Here is a 25,249-nt window from a genome sequence, read left to right as displayed (position 1 = left end):
AGTTATGAATATACTGTAATTCTTGAGTCATTAATTCATAAGCCTGCCTCCATTCCTTACCAATTACCTAAAGCCTGTCTGTTGTATGAATCTCATTCCTAGCCAAAATGTTATTTCCGCGTGTGTAATGTAACCACCCAGGACCTCCTGTTTGTCAATAACCGGAGCTCCTACGCCCAGCGCAGACAATGTGGGTCATGAGGACAGCGGGCCTGCAGAGGTCAGTGGGGCCTGCTTAGAGCCAGAGCTGATGGTTACATGTGATGGAGAGCGGGAGGCAGAGCTTGTGAAATCCCCGTGGTCGCTGGCCCTTTAAGACGCACGGAAGGGTGGGGGCGATGGCGCGGGGAGCGGACGGAGCATCTTGGCTGCAGTGTTTTTGTCTCTGTCAGAGAGCGCCCCTGGGCCGAGGCGGCTGAGAGGACTGACAGAGCACAGGTAAGACCACACTAAGTTACAATCTGTCTTTTGCAAATCTGGGGTTGTTTTTGCACTTGAATTTGTAGCACTGTGGATGAAGCGCATGGCTCAGAGTCTGACTTCTTTGTAGAGCCGCGGACCAACCCATTCCGCTCTCCTCTCCTCCCTGCGCGAACTAACGGCGCTTTTGAGCCGAAAAACACGCGGCTTTAGTTTAACTCACATTTCTTCTTCGCTTTGGAGACAGCGTGTTTTTGATTTTGCACTAGTTTGGCTCGAGCGTTCAGAGGAATGTCAAAGAGAGACACGGTGCTTCGCTAGTGCGTGTCTTTTTGTTCAGAGCATCCCTTGGTCAGGGGCAAATCTGGTCATTAAATAAGCTACCACAACAGCTTTAATATAATGTATTTGCATTCAGAAGTGTTGGATTGGTTTGGGCAAAGGTTCATAAGAAGGCTAATGTTCTTCTCTATATGTCCTCATTTGGTCACACTGGTCTAATTGTTTCCATAGAGGAGCTGTGGACTCAGCGCCTTTTTTACGGATATTACAGTCCAGTTTATTAATATGTTAAATGTTTGAAGGGATTACAATGAAGTATTCAAAAGCAAGTCTATGCAGTTCTATACAAGTTAACTTTAGTTCACCCTAAGTTTGGGTGTGCAGTTTTGTTATTGCATTTTACATTCTCCTGTAGCCTATTCTGTCTACTGTTACAAAATCTCTGCTGTTTGTTTGTGAAGACATTACTGTTGCAACAAAATAGTTTGCGCATTGCACAAGAACCAATTTTATAATTTCATTAAAATTTTGAAAGAGAAAAATGAGTAAGAGCTCGGGGGAGAGGGTGGGTCCGCGCTTTCTGCGACTCTTCATTACTTCCAGATGTTCATCAGCTTTTCCTTGTGCGTCTTGGCCACAGATTTGCTGCTGCTCTCTTTGCTTGGAGCTGGTCAGTGGTCACCGGAGGCCAATTCATATCCTGATAGGGCTGTGTGTTAGGAGGTCAAAGCTGAAGCTGTATTTTTAACTTTTAACCAAAACAAAACTATTCTTGGCCATCATTTTTAAATTGACTCATTTATCTTCTCCTCTAGCCTATCTATAACACAACACAAAAGTCTAGCCTAGATTTCAGAGATGTCAAAATAACTGAATCACGACTAAAAACTGGACTAAAGTTTGCCTTACCATTATAAAAAATGAACTTACTCAGAATACAACCAGGACTAATCCTGAACGAAAACCAAATCCAAATGACTTGATAATAATGACACCGTAACTGTGGACAAAACAAGCCTCAAACACCCCACATCATCATCACATGAAAACAGTGTAAACTGGGACTAAAGGCGGAACTAATCTTAGACTAGACCAGAACTAAGCCAGGATACAACCAGGACTAAACCAAGTCTTCTTTAGGACTAAACTGGACTCAAACAAGAACCAAACTAGATGTGTGAACCATAATAGCATAACAAAACAATACAATCTGTGTGCATCCAGAAAAAGTTAAAGCACCACATTTTGAGACGCAACATCCTGGTACTCTACACACAACTGCTGCTACTTTGAATAGCCCTGTGTGATTGTTGATTTTCAGATAATGATCATTTTTGGCAGCGGTATTTGGGGATTAAAAGTAGCTGGACTTGATGTTGTTTTGATGATGGACGGGCAGGAGTTGGCAGAATGTTTGAAAGTGCAGTCATCGTCAGGCTGTTACTCTAAAGTACAATACCCCAGTGTGAGGGCGGCCGCTGGTGTTGTGTAATGACTTTCTCACTGAATCAAATCATGTACGCGAGGAGCCAACCACTGGACCAGCTGCAGCGCGATAACAGACAGAGAGGACACATTTAAACAAGTTAAAGCTGCACTATGTCACTTTTCTACTAGTCTCCCCGTGATGTTGTTGCTTTGCTGGGAAAGTTTATTTTCATCAGTCAACTGCTTAGTCATTAATCGTGTTACAGTAATTTATAAATAACACAAAAATTCAGTTCATGGCATTAACATTTCTATCCTGCATTTATTCAGTGACAGGTGTTTGCGAAATACCTTATAATAATGCATTCGTACTGTGAGCAGGCTCGCCTCTCCGCAAGCCTGGACTATAATGTGGGCCAGTGGCGTCACCTGCTTGTCTCCATACAGATCGATCAGTTAAAGGCCATACTGTGAAACATTCCTGGCAAAGCATTAACATTTCCATGGAAACAAGCAAGTAGCGGACCTAAGAGACTCATAACTATGTCATTACAGTAGTCTCTTCATGACACTATTCATCGCCCTCCTATTTGTATTAACTCCATGCTGACTCTAGCGTAGGTCTGGGGTTTGTATCAGTAACCATTTTCACTATCTAACCGTGAGACTGGAAGAAAGTTTAAGGCTTGTTTAACTCTGATTTAGACCTATAAAATGTTAATGATATAGTTGTCAGATTTAATGCCAGAGATAAAAGCAAAGTTAGAAAGTTTAAAGTTTAAAAAGTTTAATTTGATGACAGCAAAAGTATATCTTAAAAGGTTTGGAATTGAGCCATGGCATCAAAAAGTGAGAACTGCTCATTTAAACAGCAGCAGTGGGCATTTTGGTACTAATGGGTTTTAGTTGGCTACACTTTTGTAATGTGCTTTACTGCTTTCATTGCCTTTATTGGATCATGTGCTTTTACAAGGAATACGAACTTTAAAAAAAAAAAAAAAAAAAAAAAAACTTGCTGAATTTGCTCTACTTAAACCTGCCTTTTTATGCTAGTCTGAATGGCAGGCATCGAGGAAACCGTATTTATAACTGTAATTTTATAGGCGTGCATTGCATTTCACCATTTGTGTAAGTGTTCAACTCCTGAAAAAGACCCCAAAATGGAAAAAGTGGTTTTCTGCGTCCTTTTGAAAATACAATATGGAAGTATCATTACAGGTTTTATTAGATATTACCAAATTAATAGACAGACAGTTACACAGTCCCTACTATTAGTGTGAGTCAGTTTTCCTTCTGCAGTTTTCCAGATGTGACATTATTACAGCTGAAGACAGTGACTTCATAGCTGATTGATAGCTTCCTCTCTTATACCTATGAGTAACTGTCAATAAAAACTGCCAATGTGACAAGATGCCTTTGTCATTTATAAAAACAATGAAAACTCATCCTTAAAGGTCCTATACTGTGCAAAAATGTACTCTTGTGAGCTTTAAGCCATGTTATGGTGTTGTTACCTCCTCAAAAACACACCTTGAGTTTTGTTTTATTCACACATTTGATAACTTTGTGATGTCATGAAGCCATAGTTTTCAAGTTAGTTTTGCTTTTTGTTCAGTGGAGATTCTAGTGAAGGTGTATGGAGTTTAAAAACACAGTGGAGCACTTCCTGGATTAACACATGACATGAGAAAAACTCAGCCTAAACATGCAAATTTTGTGTGTTAAACATGTGTGAATGAATCAAAACAAAACTCTGATGAGGAAACAACATTATAACACAGATAAGAAAATAGCGTAATATAGGTCCTTTAAATACCAGACAAGACAGTTGAAAAAAGTAGTAGTTAACCTATATAAACAAAGAGGTGTGGCTTATGGCATGTGTTATATAGTGGCACAGTTGGGGTCCAATGAGATCAAAATACCTCACATACCAGACTTGACATGGTTTCTCTCCATTTACAGTCCATGGGGGTTTGCAGTAACATGAGAAACCCCCTTTTTTCCCCATTTTAAAGTTAATTTAAAGTTATTGTCCGGCTCTACGTTTTGATGGTAATTGGTCATTTGCAGATGTCCAGATTTCCCCTAAGAAACCCTAGCTTCCTCTTTGGGAGAGTAAATGCGTATATCAGGTTAGCAGCAGTTGCAGCTGGAGACTTCTTCCTGAGGTTTTCTTGACAGTGAGGAATGTGATTTTCTCATTAGAACATGTGGGCCTGGGGGTGCAGAGGGTTACAGGGGGGATTGTGAGTTATAAAGCCCAATTTGGTGAGAGAGGGGACCACACTCCGGGTATTAAAAAGGCTTAGTGAGTCTTAATGAAATTACAGTTTAAATCTGCATAGCACAGATCTGTCACTGTCCACGATTCACAACTGATAATGATGTTTTCGTAGTTTGCCCCCATCTGTTGTCTGTAGATAAATGCTGACTGGACCAAAATGGCTACTTAAATCTCAAAAATTGCACAGAATGTTTCACAGTATGGCATTAAACTTACCTATCTTGTCATTGTGTGTTTTCATGGCTCAAAAATACATTGAAAACATGCATTCTTACTTTGAGCGGGTCACCTCTCCACAGATCTGACACATAACTTGGCTCTGATGGAGTTATTTGCTTGGCTCAGTGAAGATAGTTTTATTTATTGCCATATTGTCGGACATCTACCTGGAGACAATCAAATTTAGGAAAAGTTAGATAGTGCAACTTTAATGGATTAACTCACTATACACTAAAAGTAACCTAAATACTGAATGTAGCATACACAATCAAAACCACATTCTAGACACCAACATTAACCTTGACTAATTCTAATAAAATAGAGTAATCATAATCTTGATCCAGTATAAACAAACCTAACCTAGACATAACAATGTAGATAATGAGGAATCATTTAGACAGATAAGTGTCCCAATATTCTTCTCAAAATCACTGCACTCCAAGGCCAGTTTGTGAACTAGAAAAATATGAAAAATCCAAACTTGTAGTCTCTCAAAACCAACATGGAAAATACTTGCAACTTTGTGAAATATTGTGTCAGCGACTGCTTCAAAATAGTAAGGCAGTTCTAATAAGCAGGTATGTTTTCACAAAGCACACGAAACATCACAGTTTACATTTCAGCGTCTCAGACCATTTTCAGGTCCAACACAATTAAATAAGTCAGTGCTTTGGCAGTATTCATTTTCCAACTCCTTCGCAAAAACAAACACTGGTAAGAACAACTTTGGTTTAATGAGCAGAAGATAGAGAAGCCCATTACTCCCTACGAGACTGTGTAAATAGATGGACAAACCTACATTACTGTCTTAAAATGGCTTTTGCACTTTAATGCGACTTTATATAGCCAGATAATCTAACTTAAAGAGTCCATATTACTCTATTTTCTAATCTATGTTATAATGTTGTTTCCTCATTAAAAAACATGCCTGAAGTTAGTTTTGTTTCATTTCATTCACACGTTTAACACACAATGCCTGCATATTTAGTTGTTGAGTTCTTCTCTCAAACAAAAAACACTCTGTTCCACCTTGTGATTTCATGTGATAATACAGGAAATGCTCGACTGTGTTTTTAAACTCCACACACCTTCACTAGGATCATTTAGATAATTTCAGCTCTGGAATTTCCAATCTCTAGTAAACAACAGGTAAAAGGTAGCTGTTAACACGAAAACTACCGGCTCGTGAAATCACAAGGTGAAACAGCATTTTGAGCTTTGCAGATGCAGACAGACTAAAGATACAGATAAAGGATTACTCAAACATGTGGGTGAAACAAAACAACTCCAGGTATGTTTTTGATATAATATGGACCCATTAAGTCAATTTAATGAACTGTAATGTAATTTTAAACTTTATCTATGTTTTACTGTTACTCATCTTAATGTCTTTATTTAATCAAAGCTGGTTTGAGTGAAATGGGAAGTAATTATTAAAACTCCCTAAGAGGATGCAAACAGATCACTTCCTGCTTCCCGCTGTGCCTTACCACAGTTTGCCCTTTTGACCCAGTCCTACCCTGCACCAGGTTTAAGCCATCCTCGGGGCATCTTCTGGACTGTGTTATTCTTACCACTCCCCCTCTGCTCTGCATCAGGCTGATCCCACCTCCCCCTAAAATGCGCACACAGGAATTCTCCCCTAAATGACTTTTTTTCATTTTTCCGGTGCGGCTCCTTACCCCTGGACCCCACCCTCCTTGAGTTTCCTGTTATAAGCTCAGCACAATGACCAATGGCTGAAATGGGGCTGTTTACTGAAGCTGAATAGCCCCTCCTGATAAAACTACTACAATCGCCTGCTTTGGCCATTTCCTTAAAGGCACACTATGCAACTTTTCTAGCAGCTGTTTGTGCCAGTGAACAGGTTATTGCTTACAGGAATGTTCCACGGGATGGCGTTAAACATATCTATGACCATGGAAACAAGGAGGTGACACAATCTGGCTAGATCTGTGGAAAGGCAACCCTGCTCACATTAAGAATTCATGTTTTATGGTATTCTTTAAAGCTGCACTATATGTAGCTTCTAAGGTGGAGGGTCAGCCACTTGTTTGTCTCCCTGGAGATGTTATTTCTTTGTAATTTTCCACACTATGGCTTTAAATATATCCCTTTGCATTTGTTCAATTACAGGTGTTTCATAGCTCAAAAATACCTTAAAAGCATGAATTCTTACCATGTGCAGGCTTGCTTCTAGGTCTGACTATTAACCCGTCTCCATTGTGATTGTCAAGTTTATTTCTATATTGTGAAGTAATCAAGACAAAACAGTAATATCTCCTTGGAGACAAGCAGGTTGCCGACCCTCCACCAGAAAACTTGCACAGTGCACCTTTGAAACACCTGAAATGAAAAAATAAGTGATAAGTTTAATACCATGCTGTGGAAAATTGCAGGCAAAGCAGTCAAATATCCATGGAGACAGCAGATGGCATACGTATATCCACCAGAGAAGTTACATATAGGATCTTTAATGTAAAACACAGTACTTTTTTCCCAAAGGTTGCAAGTCTGCTGTGAAGAGAGTCCATGACTTCACTGTCCTAAATTTACAGCCCATATTGGGTGAAAAACATGTTCTTCGCCAGCACAAGTACATGCTGTGTTCATATGAGATCACCAGACTCTGCAGAGCTGAAGGCCCTGTCTGTCAAACACACAGTATACATTAGAGTCATGACAAGATGCCTTTGTTACTGCTACATTTCAGATTCTTTTGTATAAGATTTTTTTCTATTGTTGGATATATTTTGCATTCAGGAGTGGCAGATTGAACTACGCCAGCTCTCAAGAAGATAAACACTACTATAAAACATTGATGCGACTGCACTGTGCGCTTTATGTAACTGAAATGTCAAATTGTGTATTGTTGTGCTATTTTTAGGCAAGGAATGCATAATGATAACAAGCCTCTAAGTTGGAGCAGTTTGTAAAATAAGTTCTTTGAAAGATTATTGTCTATAGCACCCGAAGAGTGAATATAAGGGTTTTTATGTAGCTTTTGTGTTGGTAACCATGCTACCATAAATGAAAACGAATCTTGTTTGGAAGGGCATCTGATGAAATGACCAACTGAAAACTGATTAAAAAAACTGATAAGCACTGTAAAATTGCCGAAGGGGCTGCAAAAAAGGGAAAGAGAATATTCCAAACTTATTAAAGATAATATGTGTGAATGTAGCTCGAGAGATCGACCGATATGGGTTTTGGCTCATGCCGATAGTTTTAAATCCAGAGAAACCAATGGCCGCTTAGCTCTGGCGATATTTTTGGACCAATATCTAGGGCTGATTTTGATTATTTCTTTTAAATTCTGTCATCTAAATTGACTACACTCTCGCCCATCCCTTTTTTTATCACAAACCTAAAGGAAAGCTGTGTAGTCTTTGCACTAAAGCATTAAATTAAACTTTGGGTGTATTTTTTAGGCAGCATTTCGACCAAAACAAATTTTCAGCTTGTGCTGGTGATTTAAGGCCCAGTAGATCATCTAAGTACTATATCTTGATCTAGCACCGGGGGATTTCTTGCAGTGTACTTTTTGGTTGCTCCAAAACCACAATAACAAGAGATAGTAATATTCGGAAGGGCATCTGATATAAATACCAAGCTTCTGATAAAATTATACGCATCTAACTCTGAAAAACTAAAAAAAAAATTGGTCTTGAGATTAGTATATAGTGAATCATCCTCAAATATGAGAGGAGTCATGGTCTTCACATTTGAGAACTTTTCCATTCAAATCTCAGCTGTACTTTTAACCCCCTCTTCACCCCCTTCTCCTCCGCACTCTTTTTGCACATTCCCGACTTCTGTTTCCCCAAATGGACTCCTCTCCGGTGCTTTCTTTGCCTTCTTCTTGTTACTCCTGAGCTCAGAGGAAGTGACTTAACTTTTTTTTTTCTTGCAAATCCTTTGGGAAAATCGCAACTCCTTTCCTGTAACTGCTTCTCCAGCCAACCTCAGCCTATTGCTTCACATTACACCATTGAAAACTCTCAAAACACAAGTGTCCGCCTTCAATTGACTTGTTGACAAACTGTTGCTACTTGTGCGGCGAGCAGTGGTGACCCAGAAGTGAATCATCTTTGTCAGATTAATCATCACGGGGACAGACAAATTAAAAACAGTCCTATCACTTGTTCACATTGTTAGATGCCCTTGCTGAGATAAATCAAGCTAAAAGCTACAGCTGTCTATGTTAAGCTGTGGGAGTTTTTAGGCATGGAGTGGCTCAAAGCTGTATGTTTTGATCTGTGCTGAGTGGGAGCGGATGGGAGTATGAGTTGTCTCCTGTAGTTTGGTGTTTATCTGACAAAGCTATTCACAATAAGAAGAAGGACCCAAATCTCCATTGACCTAAAGTGTGTGTTGAAATTAATCATCCTAGCTGATAATACAGCTCCCCGCATTCACTGATTAACAGTTTTGATTTACTCCAGAGGTCCTTCTTTATGCTATCCTCTTCATATCTCTACATTTGGAACTGGCAGAACATGCACCCTAGCATGTGCCTACAATTGGATTATATAACAAAGATTGTCTGTTGTACTTCCTGTTTTTGGGCTATCTTTTAAATAGAGTCGGGCAGTATATAGTCTTCAGGATAATATTAGAATAGTTGAAACAAATGAAATTTATTGTCTATACAAATCTGCAACACATCTACAAAAACTATGCATTTTTAATTTTGTGTAAATAATCCACAACCAAGACATTTACAGACACAATTTAGCCCATATCTTATTTATCGCAAAACATAATAAAAAATATTGGTCTTTCAAATTTGTCAACATTTACATGATCTTTACTGATACTATTGTAGTCTACAGCCAAAGCCAAATTTGTATTATTTTGTTTGTGTAGATATGAATCAGTTCTGAGTAATATTTGGCGTCAAAGTTTCAAACATACTTTCTGAGCCCTCATCAACATGGACACTTCTCTCGCCAACTGTAACATTTGTGCGTCTTTTATCAGCTGTTTGTTTATGTGTGTGAAGTATTCTTGTCTAAACCTCTGTTCTGCCTGTGTCCTTTGCCCGTGCCCCTCCTTGCCTTATATTAGAACCAGCTGTGGGACTAGCTCCGAATGAATGGCTCTTTGTGATTTGGCTGACGTTGTAGCCCTGAAGGTCCATTGCTCCCCTTTACCCCTCCGCCCTCAGAGCTACTGGCATGACAGCATGGGAAACAATGCAAGTACGACAACAAGCATGGCTATTATGATGTAAGTAAAGGTCACTCTTACTGTAAACAGGCATCTGGAAACATACGCAAGTCAGAGTTAACATCTTAAAACTGGTATTAATAGGAAACATATATTCATAAGGGCTATTATTATTTTGTCATTGCTTCTAGTGCATACAGTACTAGTAATTATAAGGATGTGAAGATTTTGGCCCTGTCTCACAATTGTAATGTGATGCTGATATGCTTATTTGACCAGATATAAACCATGGAATTTCTGTGCTATTTTAGGAAGAAAGTAGAATTCTTTTTATAGTCTTTTTTTGTTTGTTTTACTAAATCTAGAAGTGGTTGAATGTAACTCAAAATCTGACCTTTATGTTAAGAGCTATCTTACCAACTCATAATAATAATAACTTTATTTGTATATATCACTTTTCAAAACAATGTTACAAAGTGCTTCATGAAGTTAACTAGAGCCACAAACCAAATTCTTCAAGTAGCTGTTGATGATTGATAGGTTTTATCCAAAGATAGCAGAATTTCAATTTACTTTTCTCCAAATACCACTCCTTATTCAGGCAGCCAGACCCCCCTGACAAAATATGGAGCTGAGTGTGAGAAGTATGAGACTCAGCAGACACAGTCATGCCGCTTATCTGTGGACAATGCACTCTGCAGTAAAAGAGCAGGCGGAGGCTACAGTGTCCATGAAGGGAGCGCATTATAAAGCCTATGGGAGAGGCCTGGTTTAAGGTCTTAATAGGTGATGTCTGCGGTTCCCACAAAAATGAAGGATGTGTGTACCATGTAGTTGCCATTTGGATTTACATATTATGCTTTTTTACTATCTATGTTAAAATGTTTTTTTCCTCATCAATAACATACCTAGAGTTGTGTTTCGTTTCAGTTACACATGTTTAACACACAAATAATTCATGTTTAGGCTGAGTTCTTCACTCAAACATAAAAAAACACCCTGTGATGTCATGTGGTAATACAGGAAGTGCTCCACTGTGTTTTTAAACTCCATATACCCTCATTAAAATCTAGTGTTGTAGTCAAGACCACACTAATCGAGACAAAGACCTGGTGAGACCACAGGGTCCCAAGACCAGGACAAGACCAAGACCTTAGAGGCTCAAGACTGAGACAAAACCAAGACTTTTAAATGCCAAGACCAAGACAAGACCAAGACCACGGCCCATCAATATTATTTATTTGTATTTTACAGTTACTTTGGCAAATATATATCAATGTTTTATAAATCTATCTATTACTCGTTGAGTGTCAGACCTCGAGACTGAGACAAGACCGAGTCCAAACGCGGTCGAGTCCAAGATGAGACCAAGACCATAAAAAATGGCCTTGATGCTGGTCTCAAGACTGGTCTCAAGTACTATGACACTACTAAAATCATTTGGATAATTTAAAACTTGGAATTGCAAATCTTTACTGAACTAAGGGTCAAATGTAACTGTTAACCTGAAAACTACCGCTTTGTGACATCACAAGAGTCAATTTTGCATAATATAGGACCTTTAATGGGTTAACTAATCACATGGCAACAAAGCCTGCTGTCTTGAATTCATTAGCTCTGGACAGTCAGAATGGACTTTTCCTTTTGTTTTTCTACCAGATGTGCTGCAGTTCGATGGATGGGTTGAGTCTAGCAGGGGGTTGTATGTCGTTCACTTGAAACATGTCAGTCTTAACCACTGGAATGTTTTCAGATGGTTTTTAGGCTTTGCAACCCATGTTTACAGTCTGTGGGTGCACGCTTTTGTAACCTGTCATAAGTCTGTTTTTATCTCCATGTCAACATAGCTACTCCCCTTTAATGAACTGAGAAGGTCCTAAATCCCAGCATGCCCTTTGCTCACATGTGCCATAAACAGTATGGAGCATGAGAAACAGGATGTGTTACTGCTCTACTAATCAAATTAGTATAATTCAATTATGATGTCAATTATCATGTGCAAATGTATTTATTCTTATGGACCTTGCAAAATGTGATTTCTTAACATTGACAGGCTATATAAGCAATAGTAATAAAGCTGATATTCCCAACTGGTCTGACTGTGAGGAGCCATTTTTGTTTTTTTTTGTTTTTTTAACACAATATTAAGTAATTGAAATTTGATAGGCTACAATAAATTGTAAATGTTGAGAGGACATGAAAATAACCAAAAGCCTTTAATATACAGTATTTGATTAGTGTATATGTATTGTATTTGATTGAAACAACAGCTGGCGTAAATATGAATAACTTTCCCAAACTGGTGTTTGGTAAAGGAGTTTCCTAGCTAGAGCATGATGTAATGTCCAGACATTTAAATATTTGTTTTTTGTGTGTGTCTTTCAGGTTTGGGTACTAAAGAAGGGGCAGCAGAGAACTGGGGAGCCGTGGTCCTGTCCCTGCAGCTACAGTAGCTGGTACGAAGTGGAAACAAACTTTTTCCAAGTGCACCATCCATTTGTGAGCTTTTGCAGAATGGCATACGCTGGTAGATTGAGCGAGGCAGCGGAAAAATGTACTAAGATTCACAGTGTGTGGTGGGAAAACTGGTATTCTTGACCTAAAAAGCAATTATGAAGTCTAATCCTTTGCAATGGCAATACTAATAAGATGACTCTTTGAATGGAGGCAGAGTTTGATAATCTTTGTAGACCTGACCTCTATGTTGAGCTTGGCATTTTTAAAAAAAGTGCTTCAGGGTGGTCTTAAAGGGCCCATATTACACTATTTTCTGTTCTCTGTTATAATTATAATGTTGTTTCTTCATCATATCAACATACCTGAGTTGTGTTTGCACATGTTTAACACACAAACCTTACATATTTAGATTTGAGAGTTCTTCTTGTGGTAATACAGAAGTGCTCCACTGTGTTTTTAAACTCCATACACCTTCACTAGAATCATTTAGATAACTTTAGCTTTGGAATGTCCTGTCTCTACTGAACTAAAGGTAAAAGGTAACTGTTAACTTGAAAACTACCACTACAGGACATCGCAAGGTGGAATAGAGCATTTTGAGCTTTGGGGAAGTAGGCAGACTAATCATAAGGATTACTCCAACATTTGTGAATGAAACAAAACACAACTCTAGGTAAGGAGGTAACAACATTCAAACATGGCTTAAAGCTTACAAGAGTCAATTTTGCGTAATGTAGGACCTTTAAATCCAAATATATAGGTAGTATAAGGAAAGATACAACGAGGGAGGAGTTTTTTTGAGTTATTTTGTTAACGTATATAGTCTTATCTGTGCATAAACTGTTTACTAAGCAGAGACAGATAGCCCCTGCCACCATATTATAGAGCTATTCTTGTGACATCTTACAGGACATACCAGAAGTGTGTAATTTGTACTGGCTGACCGGCATCATACCCCCTCCGGGCCGTGTTAGGCTTAATGGTAGGCATGCTGTTAAACTTCCGCCTATGAGTGTGGTATGTGGCTGTAGGATTGGAGCAGCAGGGTGGGTTGGGGTGGTTTTAAGGGGGGTAGGGGTAATTGGCGGGGGCATTTGTCCTAGATGAAACTGGTCCTAGAAAGTTGCCCCGAGGAGTACACTGGGTTCTGTTCTCAGTTGAAAGGGACTCTGTCTGGGCAAGGGAGGGAGGTCAACCACTCCACAGCACCCACACTTCAATACAGATGTCCCACAGAACCACGGAGCCACTGGTGAGGAGGCAGATGTGGAGGAGGCAGAGGCTGTGGGCGTAAAGGGTGCGATGTGGGAGGAATGTCTGGATTAGAAAAAGGCACAGTGGTTTAAGAGAGAAAGTGCTATGGAAATTATTGACAGTGACATGTTAGCTCACTATGGTTTTTGGGCCAGAAGTTGCTGTCATGTTTGGCAAATGGTTCAGGAGGACATAAGCAAGTTAAAGTTGGCTGTTGTTGACAAGCTACAGAATTCAGGGTACTTTCTCGCATTTTGTCAAGAAGATCAACTTTAAAGATGCAAGTTTTCTGGTGCAAGGCCTGCTACTTTCTTACTTTGGCTGGAATGTCCCGTAGTTTGGCATTAAATGTACCCCAATGGAGACAAGTAGGTTATGCCACCATGCCAAGTTACAGGTCAGATCACTGAGAGGCAACCCTGCTCACATTAAGATAACGTATTTTTTGAGCAAAAGAAATATGCGTTTAATACTATATTGTGTAACATTAAGGCATTACAGTACATTTCCCTGGAGACAAGCAACTGATATACACTCTCACTTAAACTAATTTTGAAATATAAATCCATAAATCGTATAAGGCGACTCTGTCAATAGCACTAGCATTAATAAAGCAAGAAGGCAATCTAAATAGTCTTATATGTTACATTAGAACTTCAAATGTACAATGGTTTATTTGCTGTTGGCATTGATCTGCACATTTCAACAGAGTTTTAAAAAGGAGTCAGGTCTTCTGAGGTAAACCCATAATTTAGGCCTATTGTCATCCCACTCGTCTACTGTTTACAAAATGAAGCGTTTCACTCAGTTCTGTTACAAACTAGAAATATGAATGTGGTGTGTTCAGGAATCAAGAGGAAATTGTCAGTCACCCATGTCTACTGGGACGGGATGTTTGGTTGCTAAACTGCTCACTGTAATTATACCTCATCAACTGTCCCATGTCAGGGCTGTCCTCCGCCCTCCTTGCCTGTCTCACACCCCGGTCCAGCCCCTCCCAGGTTCAGCTCTCAGCTTCAGCTCTCTGCTTTTCACACGTCTAGAACTGGGCCATGCCGCTGTATAAACCACAGCACATCATCAGTCACACATTTCAGCCATGTTTAAGATAAAGCCGCTAACAACTCCTCAGTTATTCCTGATAAGTATGAAGTGTTTCTATCTAAACTGAGCTCTCTGCATTCCTAGTACATATGAAGTATATATGGTAACTTAAATTCCAAGGATTATCATTAGTTTAGTTTGGTTAATCTATGTTGTTGATCTATGCTGATGGCATTTTGGATACTGCTTTATAATAATTAGCCTTTTAAGGGTTAGTAGTAACTAAGCCTGAATATTTCTTAAGGAACTATTTGATATGTATTAAGTCTTTGGTCATGCAATTAAAAGTGTAGTCATTATAAAGCGACTCAGTAAACAAAGATTGTATAAAAAATGGCAGACTTGAGTTGACATCATGACAGCATGGAAGATCAAGTACAAGAATAATACAGGGATAGAGATAGGAGAAATTCATCTAAAATCGACTCCAGAAAGTGAAAAACCATTCCAGGTCAAATTAGTCAGTGTTTCCAAGTGCCCTACTTTTCACAAGAGAGCGTGCATTGACTGACCAGGGTCACAAGATGCACAGAGACACAAGGCACATTCAGATCACGATTCAAGAAGTAATTTCTGTATTCTTTCTCACAAATACTTTTTTTGTTTCAAACTGTTTTTCACATGTTGTAGATTAAGTATTACTTTCCCCTCCCATGCAAAGTGATGACCTTGAAAGTTAATCTTTCCCTGTGCACTGACTCACTTTCTGCTTCTTGTTTGCCGCTGGAATACAATAATTTATCTTAAACTCCCAAGTTCTGGATAATTTTATGAGTAAAATGAGGAAACAGACTGAACTTTCTTTGTATAGTTCAACTAAGGAATCTAAGTCAGCAATGTTGTAAACCCCTCATGAGAATCAGCTGACTTTGAAAGGGCTAAATAAAGTAGAAAACAAAGAGAAACCAAGGGAACTGCAAAGAGGAGAAGGTCCAGAGACTTATACGAGAGCTGTGTGTAAACCCTACATCAAGAAGTGAAGTTAGCGTGCGCGGATGATTCCTAATAAGGCTGAAACTGGCAGTCTCAATGCTCCGTACTAGTATAAGCTGCCAGGAAACTTTTCTCTGTAACTCCTCTCGACTGAACGCTAAGAACAGCAACAAACACTCTGAGAAAATGAAGGGATGAAATTAAACAAAGGAACTGGGTGGTACAAATGATAATATTGGTCTAAATTAAACTGAGCGCTAGTGGAGATGGAGGAAATGAATGAATGAATGTTCTGCTCTTTTGTCCTCTGCAGGTGAGAGTTTGTGGGCGGCTCTGGGACCGGTGGTCGCACACTCAGGATGGCCGAGGTGCTGCGTATGGATCCCACTTTTCCAGGTGGGCTTTTACATGATTTTATTTAAGCAAAGATAGGCCATGTTACACTGATTACAGATGAAAGGAACTGCAAAGTACAGGCTACAGGGCCACTTTGTACCTAATTTGGTGATTGTCTCAGTTTGCATAAATATACAAAGCTTTTTTCTAAAGTCTGAGCCCAAGATTAGACACAGATTTCCGTTTGTTTGAACGTGATTTCCTTCCTTTTCAGGGAAACTCAACCCGCCTGCTCCCACTTCACTTCATGGCAAAGAACAGGAGGCACCCTACTCAGTGGAGACCCCGTATGGCTATCGTCTGGACCTAGACTTCCTCAAATACGTCAATGACATTGAGAAAGGAAACACGATTAAGAAGGTGCCTATTCAGCGGCGACCGCGTTATGGCTCCCTGCCTCGAGGTTATGGTTATGCGGGCTCATGGTGGACCTCCACAGAGTCTCTGTGCTCTAACGCCAGCATGGACAGTCGGCACTCCTCCTTCTCTTATTGCGCCCCAGGGTATCATACCACCCAGAGGAGTGGCTTCAGCACGGCCCGAGTGGAGAAGACCCTCCTGGACGCTCGCAAGAGGCTGGAAGAGGAGAAGGAGAGCCGCAGGTTCTCCAATCTAGGCAGCATGAACAGCAGTGTGGCTGGCTCCAACACCTCCATCAGCAGTGCACACAGCTTCAACAGAGCACATGGAGCAGGGGGGTCCTTCACCCCCTTGAGCTCAGGACTGTCTACTCCTGTCACCCCCACCCCCGCCCATCTGCAGCACGTGAGGGAACAGATGGCTGCAGCCCTCCGCAAGATCAAGGAGCTGGAGGAGCAAGTCAAGACCATTCCAGTGCTGCAGGTGAAAATCTCTGTGCTCCAGGAGGAGAAGCGGCAGCTCAGCGTTCAACTCAAGAGCCAGAAGTTCTTAGGTCACAGTCTGAGCTTTGGCCGAGGTCGTCCCAGAGGGGAGCTCTACATCGACATCCCAGAAGAAGATGTTAGCGCTGGGGCTAAGAGCAGCAGTAAGATGGCCATGCAGCTGTCTCCCACCTCTCCAGAAGCCTCCAAACAGGACTCAGGATGTGAGATTGAGGACACAGTTATCGTAGGTGGGGCACGGCCGAGTGCAAAGAGGGAAGTGCGCACTATTGGAGTAGGACCCGAGGGCGAGCGGAGTAAAAGGCATGTTGGAGTCGGCGTTCACGAGGAGGATCTGGGGCTTGTCCCGGAGACTCTGGCCTTAAAGTCTCAGGTGGGACAGCTGGAAGGACAGTTAAAGAGGACATTACAGGAGCTGCAGGTTGCACAGAGACTGGCAGAGCAGGCTCAGAGGGCACCTCTGGCAGAGCACCCCGTCATGGCCACTAGCACTGGCTGGCAGGAGCCAGCAGGGGGCAGATTACACACATTAGTCAGCTTCACACAGCAGCCTGAGCAGAAAGAGCAGAGGACTGTGGGCATCCAGGTGTACACTCTGGAGCAGCCCACTGTGGTGGAGGTGGGCACACTGCTTCGAGCTCAAACCTGTCAATCTCCATCTGCTCCACCAGAACCAGAGGTCAAGCAGAGGCAACTTGAAGGTGCAGTTTTCTTATTTCCTAAAATATTCAAAATGTATTTGAATTATATTATTACAAGTTTTGTGCCATTTATTTGATTTTATAGTCCTGTTCAAGGATTGTGATATATGTGTATGTTGGGTGGACAGTATTAACTTGCTCCCACTGTGCCTTCAGATGGTCCAGTTGAGTTGCCGCTCGCTGTCAGCTCAGTCCAGGTACGAGATGTGTTGAAGAGTGAGCTCTCAACTTCAGTTCCAGTGGCTCTCCCGGTGATCGCTGTTGGTGCAGCAGTGAATCAGAGCAGCACCATCATCATAAAGGAACGTGAGGTTCAAATGATTTCAACTGCAGAAGTCCAGTCAGAGGAGAATGCCTCACAGACAGGTAATGCATCATGACTTTATCTCAGTTTACTCTTATTTTGAAGAAAGTGGCAATGCATTTTTGTCAGTGTCACTGATTCTCTTTTGCAGCTTCACCTAATTCTTCTCTACGGTCAATAATGAAAAGGAAAGCTGAGGGCAAACCAGGTTCTCCTTCCACTAAGAAAAACCTACAGTTCATAGGAGTAAATGGAGGGTGGGTAAATGCTATTGGACTGTATTCAGTATACTGTATCTATCCATCCATCCATCCATGTATCTATCTATAGCTATGCTTTTTACACCATGTCTGCTGTGTTTTTGTCTCTCAGTTATGAATCTACATCATCAGAAGACAGCAGTAGTGAGAGTTCAGATGAAGAGAGTGACTCCAGTGAATACCACGAAGCCAGAGAAAAACTGCCAGAATCCACAATCACACACCAGCAGATAATGCACACACTAGAGCAGGAGAACAACACTGTACCTCAACAATCAGCCACAGACCCACCAGCTATCAGCCAAGACCAGCAAACTCCCACCCAGTCTCCAAATGTGGACACAAAAATGCCAGAAGAGGTCCATTCACCAGCACTGGAGACTATAGAAGATACAAGCGAACCACTGCCACCTCCACCAGACCCAAGCATGTTTATTTCTGAAGATGTCAGCCAATCAGAACTAGAACAACAAGAAGCACAAGAAATACCCACTACTGCTACTACTACTACTACTACTACTACTACAACAACCACTGCAACTGAACAAACATCTACAAACACATCAACAGAGCAAGAACAGCCATGTGTTACTGAAGCCACACATAATTTAACTGTCCAATCAGAAACTGTCGTACATTCTGACCAATCTGAAAGCCATTCTAGTCAACCAGAGTCTGTACCAGAGGGGGCTACAAGCAATGTCGGCTCACCACCACCTAAACCACCCAGGTAAAGTGGAAATACAGATAAGAATATTTTCTACAGTACTATAGTAACTATAAGTAATAAACTAAAACGAAGAGAAGGTGAACTATGAAATGTTTCTGGTGGGGTGTCTGTCACAGTTTTGTCCTCATAGAGATGTGATTGCTTTGCTTAAATGTTACACAGTATAGCATTAAACTTAACTTACCATCTTGCAGTTTTTTATTGCTCAAAGATAATAAGACAATAGAGTGAGCAAGGTCTCCTCTCCACAGATCTGACCTCACACTTGGCCTGCTTGTCTCCAGGAACTATAATAGTATATGAAAACCCCATGCTCATATACACATAGAGGCTGACACGTTCTTTGTTCTCTGTGTCTTTTATCAGACTGGAGTTGAGTGACAGCCTGTTGTCAGCGTTGTATGCCCTGCAGAAAGCTCTGGGGGACCCAAATGCTTTCAGCCAACAAGAAGCAGTACGTATTTGATGTTAAATGTCTTTCTGATCTGGCTATGTCTTCCTATGTTTCTGTTGTCTTTTGTCGATTGATACTGAGCAGTAACCTCACACTGAGGCTGTTTTACGTGTAATTACCATAGTGACACATTAGCAAACACATCCAAAAAAGAGCCTGTGATTAATACAAGCGTGCACAGTCCTGTTTAGGTGTTTGATTTTCAACAAAAATTTTAGTGGCAAACTAAAAAAAACTGTTGGCCAATGCTAGCTCGCTTGTGACTGTAATTTTATGTGTGAGAGACTTGTTTAACAGCACAGCTCACCTGTTGTAGTTCCAGCTAAATCAGCTTTTTCTGGTCAGATTGTGTTAAAACAAATATCAGATTACACTCTAACTTAAGTCACAGAATAGTACCTTCAGTTAGCCTCACACCCCCAGGGACTGTTGATGATATCAGCTGCAAAGTATCAATTGTCTATCTTTCTATTGCTCTCTTGTTGGCCTGTAAAGTAAAATGATGTTCTTGCGTGTGATGCAGCGGACAGCGTACACCACCGTCCTACAGGAATGGCTGCGTGTGTCCTGTCACAAGGCTGCAGACCCCCTCATGGTCAAAGGGTACATGGACACCTTTGCCACTGTCTCCCCTCAGCTGCTGGAGTTTATCATCAACATGGCCGACGGCAATGGGAACACAGCGCTGCACTACACTGTTTCTCACTCCAACTTCCCCATCGTCAAACTACTGCTCGACACAGGTCACTTTCGATTTCTGCATAAACACAACATATATAGTTGTTTTGTAGTAATATACATAGAAGTCTCTCCAGATTTAATATAGTTTGGGCTTTTTAGTATCGCCTTCATAATTAAATAGTTTGTAATTATGTTAAAGAATCTCATAGGATTCATATCTTTAAAGGTCCTATATTACACAAAATGAATTCTGTAATTATCTTGTTACTTTCTGAAAAACATGCCTGTAGTTGTGTTTTGTTTCATTCACACATGTTTGTTATTATTATTAGTCTGTTTACACGCCCAAAGCTCAAAATGCTCTGTTCCACCTTGTGATGTCATGAAGCAGTAGTTTTCAAGTTAACGGCTGTCTTTAACCTTTAGTTTATTAGAGATTAACAATTCCATGGCTAAAATTATTGAAGTTATTCTAGTGAAGGTGTGTTTAAAGCAAGGCAATAAGTAGGGTTGTATTAGTAGTAATGCTCGCAAACTATCCCAAAAGGAGACAATTAAAGCCAAGATTTAATAATTGGTGGTGGTCAAAAAGATTGCCACAATTCTGCCAGTCATTCTTTTGGGTATCTTGAAAAGTGCTATATAAGTTCATAGCATAATTATAATCTTACCTTTACAACTTCTTGAATATTAATAAGTATTGTAACTGTAGTTGAATACATATCTTTTGAGTATCTGTGTTCTGGTACAATTATTCTTTCATTTGGTGGTATTGGTGGTGGCATTTGATCATGTAATATATGGCGTTACACTGCACATATTCAGTGAGAATAATAGAAAACTTGTGGTGAGTGCAGGTGTGATTTTTTTTCTTCTATGACCAGCTATAAATAAATGCATAACAAATTATGAAACAAACATGAAGCTGTTATTCCCACACTATAATTTAAATGTAACTCTGTGTAAAAGTATTCTAAGTATTCAGAATACAATACACTGATTGGGCCATGTATCAGAATACATCGCAAAATACAGTTTAAAGCAGGTATTCAGTATTCTGTAATTAAATACATTTAAATTAAGTATTCTTTCCATCACTGATAGCGCTATCGTAACTACTTTTTAGTAGTCTAACTCTGATTTTACTTGTTTTCTGTGCTCATTCTTCATCCTTACAATGTCACTGTTATTATTATGTTGCCTGCCACACTGAGTGACCTGGTTTACTCGACAGGTTTGTGTAATGCGGACAAGCAGAACAAGGCGGGCTACACGGCCATCATGCTCACTGCTCTGGCTGCTTTTCACTCCGACAGCGACCTCCAGACTGTGCTGCAGCTGCTGCGCACTGGGGACGTCAACGCTAAGGCCAGCCAGGTGCGCCCTCTAGTGCTTCTGTATGTCACTGCAGTTGTAAATGCAGAACCTAAACAATTAACCATTCTGGGTGATACTTTATAATGACTACATCCAATAAATCATGATTTGATGAATAGAGTTTTAATAATTTATTCATACTTTTTAAGGAGAGATTCGGGCTTAGTCACTACTTAAAGGTGAACTATGTAATGTTTTGGTTGCCGGGCAGTCACCTGCTTGTTTTTATGGAGATGCCATTGCTCTGCTGAAATGTTCTACAGTATGACATTAAACAGCACTACTTTGTATTTATTCATTTACAGGTGGTTTTATAGCTCAAAAATATCTAGAAAAACAGACATTCTGACTGTGAGCGGGGTTGCCTCTGCCACAGCTCTGACATTTAATTTGGTCTGTTTTGGTCTCCATACTGTGAAACATTCCACACAATGTAATAACATCTCCATAAAGAAAAGCATGTGACAGACCCTCCAGACCAGAAAAGTTACACCATGCACCCTTAAGTAAGGAGTTATGAATAAAATGAATAAATAAAACTTAAACTATTTGTTCATTATGTCTTTATTGAGCCTTTATTTAGGCTATTGAGGTCTTATTATTATAAAGTTAAATCTGATTTGTAACCTTAAATTCAGTTGTAACAGTAGTTCAAAGTGTGGGACCAAAATACAGTATTTCATAGTTTGAAGTGATACAACATGTAAAAATTGTTTTTCTATTGCCTTTTTGAGTTTTATAAACAAGAAAACAAGCTACAATCGGGGAATGTGACATGGCTAAACAAAAAAACAAAGCAACACACCCATCTCTTAGATAGATTCTAAAACATCATCAGCTAACCCTAATCTACACTCACATTCACAGTTTCTATCCTATAATTAAAAACTGTACTAAATACCTAATTTTTTAAATTCGCAGGCTGGTCAGACCGCTCTGATGCTTGCAGTTAGTCACGGTCGTGGGGACATGGTGAGGGCGCTGCTCTCCTGTGGGGCTCAGGTGAATATTCGAGATGACGATGGTTCTACAGCTCTTATGTGCGCCTGCGAACATGGCCACGTTGATATCGTCCGACAGCTTCTGTCTGTGCCAGGGTGCGACGCAACTCTCACCGATAATGTGAGTGTGCCCCTTCTGAACATACATCCCTGTGTAATAATGTCAGACTTACCATTGTTTGCTTTGACAGGATGGCAGTACTGCTCTGTCTATCGCCTTGGAGGCCAGTCAGAACGACATTGCAGTTCTTCTGTACGCTCACCTCAACTTCGCAAAGCCTCCTTCTCCTGTAAGAGGTCACATACATTGGGAACACAAACATTTGTAATAAAAGATAATTGCTTGGTCTTATCATCGACTGTATATATAAATGGACATATCTAAGCCACTAGCTGCCACGTTACAAATAGGAAGTGAGCATGGGCGTCCTTCCGGCTTCATCAACTCCAACTCTAATTCAATCTAATTTCAAAAAACGTCACCCCTATCTTCGTAACTGCTGCTGTCAAGTCAGACTAATGATTTTGGTCTTAAAATGTTCGTATTAACCTGCTGTGCATGATCCTGGTACTTTTATTTTGCCATTTTGTCCGTAAATCAATTCCTAATATGGAACTCAGCTCCAAATTCGCCCTCATAACTGCAAGCCTCGTGAGCTTCATTTGACTGGAGCCGAACACTATGGGTGATGTCCCACTCCCTTTGTCCACTTCTTTATACAGTCTATGGGCCTTACACTATTCTAGGTTTCTTTTAGCTCAATTTGGTCCACAGTTGGTTACAGTAACCATGGAAATCTTTTAGCCTTGGTTTAATGTTAGGGCTTGAATGAAGTGTCTTCAGTTTACGGTAGAATTACATTAAACATTGAATAACTATTTCAGGAAATCTCCAATGATGTTATTTTGAATTAAACAGGAGAAAACAGTCATACAGTGTATTTTTCTCTATTTGCAGGTTTCTCCAAAGTCTCCACTCCTAGGTTCCTCTCCTCCATCGAGTGACTTAAAGTAAACTGCCAGTTCTCTCTCCATTTTACACTGACTGCTCATAATTGTCTGCTTTTGTCTTTATAACATGAAGCTATGAGTTTTTACCCTGTGTAACGTATGCACATCAATATGCCAGCTTCACTTTATGTTTTAAAATAGTGTGCTCCTGTTTGAAGTCCATAACATTATCTGTGGAAATTTTACCTTGCAATAACAATGTTGTTTTTAGCACTGTTTAATCAGCACTTAAAGCCAAACTCGTTTGCTGAAGTAAATTGTAAAGTGTGTGTAAACCACTTCATTAAAAATACATTATTACATATAAGTAACATATTTTTCAAAATAGAATTGCTTTTGAGTTGTCATCCAACAAAATCACAGAAACATCAGTAAGTGTCCTTGCATTAACTATCTTGGTGCTGCAGCAGAAAAACTTCAGTTCAATCCTAAAGCCAATTTGAAATTCTTAATTTACTCAAGATTATTTTTATATTGTTTTTTGTGTGGCCTACAATGAGAACAGTACTTTTTCTTTTAGAACTTTATAATAAAAAACATGTACACCAAGAAGCCCAAATATGATTTACCTTGCCTTTCTGGCGCTAGATATAGTTACAGGAATGTGGTACTTTGCAGTTTTATACATGAAGGTATTTTCATTGGTGTCTCTGGAAGGATGTATTGAGTATTTTGTATTGAAATTTTGTATGTTAAGAGTTTTAGAGTGTAAAAGAAAGATTGATAAATACAAAGGATACTGGAAAGATTTGGCAGGGATTCAGAAAGTTTCTCAACAGGATTTGTAAGATAAAATGTAAGAATAATATATGCCTATGTTTAGAGTCAAATTTTTAAAGGTTATTGATGGATTTGAAATTTTATTCTTTTTTTTTTTAAATGTTCACAATTTTTGTATCCTTTGGTTACTGAAATATTTTTTTTATTTAATATCTATCTTTTTACACATTTATAATTTTCAAAATCTACGTTTGTAATCGCAAAGGGGCTTTAGTTTGTAAAGGTTTATGTAGGATTATGTTTTTTCAATGTTCTAATTTGTGCATTTTGGATAATAAACACTATAAAGTCTACATAGAAATGTTGACCACATTGTTCCTTGAAGCTTTGTGATTTATTGTCTGTAAAGTATACCCCACTAAAGGGGGCTTCTTTAAGCAGAGGTGAGACATACAAGTATTTTGTAAATTGTGGTATTTAAAAATATATAACAAATAAAAATAAGTATAATAAATAGATTCATTTGAAATTAAACCAATGACCCTTTGTTTCCAATCCTAAACTTAAAGCTTTAGAACATACAACATGCTATTGGAATATCAGACAACTTTAGAATTACAAAAATATATAGTTCTTAGTTTACACTAGTAAAGTAAAAGGGTTTTTTAATGGTAAAACTATAGAAAATTATTATTTCAACAATTCATGGCAATTGTTACAAATATTCCACACAATGAGATACCCTGATCAATATAAGCAGGTGGCTTTGAGAGCATGTTTGATATGACATCACATCTGGAGTGTCTGTGTGCAGCTCACAGACAGGCTTTATCTTTGTCTGGCTTAGTTGGTCCACCCAAACAATGTTCTGATAAGTCCTGGGACTGAGTTATGGAAAGGGGATTTTAATATATTTATATTTTTTATTACACTGAAAGGCACCATATGTTAGCAGTGATGAGATGAATACATTAAAATGTATCTTGTTAAGTATTGTGATACATGGTTTACTCATGTTATGATTAAAACAGCTTTATGTTTGTTTCAATGATTGTATCCGTACACAGGTACTCAAAATTTGTATTCTTTAAGTAATTAATTAATTAATTAATTGCCTAAATTAGTAAGGCGTTTTCTGGAAATATACTACCTTTTTAGCTATCAGCATAAACACATGTATTAACAATTCTAAAAT

At 39.5% G+C, this 25,249-nt stretch overlaps 1 protein-coding gene across 2 annotated transcripts; it reads left to right on the top strand.

The window, feature by feature from the left end:
* Positions 1-354: 354 nt before the first annotated feature.
* Positions 355-24,539, top strand: kank2 (KN motif and ankyrin repeat domains 2). 2 transcript variants are annotated; one of them, XM_055152425.1, is made up of 14 exons: positions 392-438; positions 9,707-9,868; positions 12,194-12,264; positions 15,870-15,952; positions 16,167-17,516; positions 17,673-17,882; positions 17,972-18,077; positions 18,193-18,810; positions 19,177-19,264; positions 19,788-20,007; positions 21,180-21,322; positions 22,244-22,444; positions 22,515-22,613; positions 23,282-24,539. In XM_055152425.1, exons 4-14 carry the CDS (start codon positions 15,916-15,918, stop codon positions 23,336-23,338), a joined length of 3,129 nt encoding a protein of 1,042 aa, XP_055008400.1. In that variant the 5' UTR covers positions 392-438; positions 9,707-9,868; positions 12,194-12,264; positions 15,870-15,915; the 3' UTR covers positions 23,339-24,539. The 2 variants fall into 2 exon arrangements, with proteins under 2 accessions (XP_020787801.2, XP_055008400.1); XM_020932142.2 differs by lacking the exon at positions 9,707-9,868 and having other exon boundaries at positions 355-438.
* The last annotated feature ends 710 nt before the right edge of the window (positions 24,540-25,249 follow it).

The sequence above is a fragment of the Boleophthalmus pectinirostris genome, unplaced genomic scaffold (assembly GCF_026225935.1).
Source record: "Boleophthalmus pectinirostris isolate CB_2022bp ecotype Guang Dong unplaced genomic scaffold, ASM2622593v1 HiC_scaffold_17, whole genome shotgun sequence".
NCBI lineage: Eukaryota > Metazoa > Chordata > Actinopteri > Gobiiformes > Gobiidae > Boleophthalmus > Boleophthalmus pectinirostris.
Note: the sequence above shows the minus strand (reverse complement) of the source record. Positions and strands in the feature narration are given on the sequence as shown.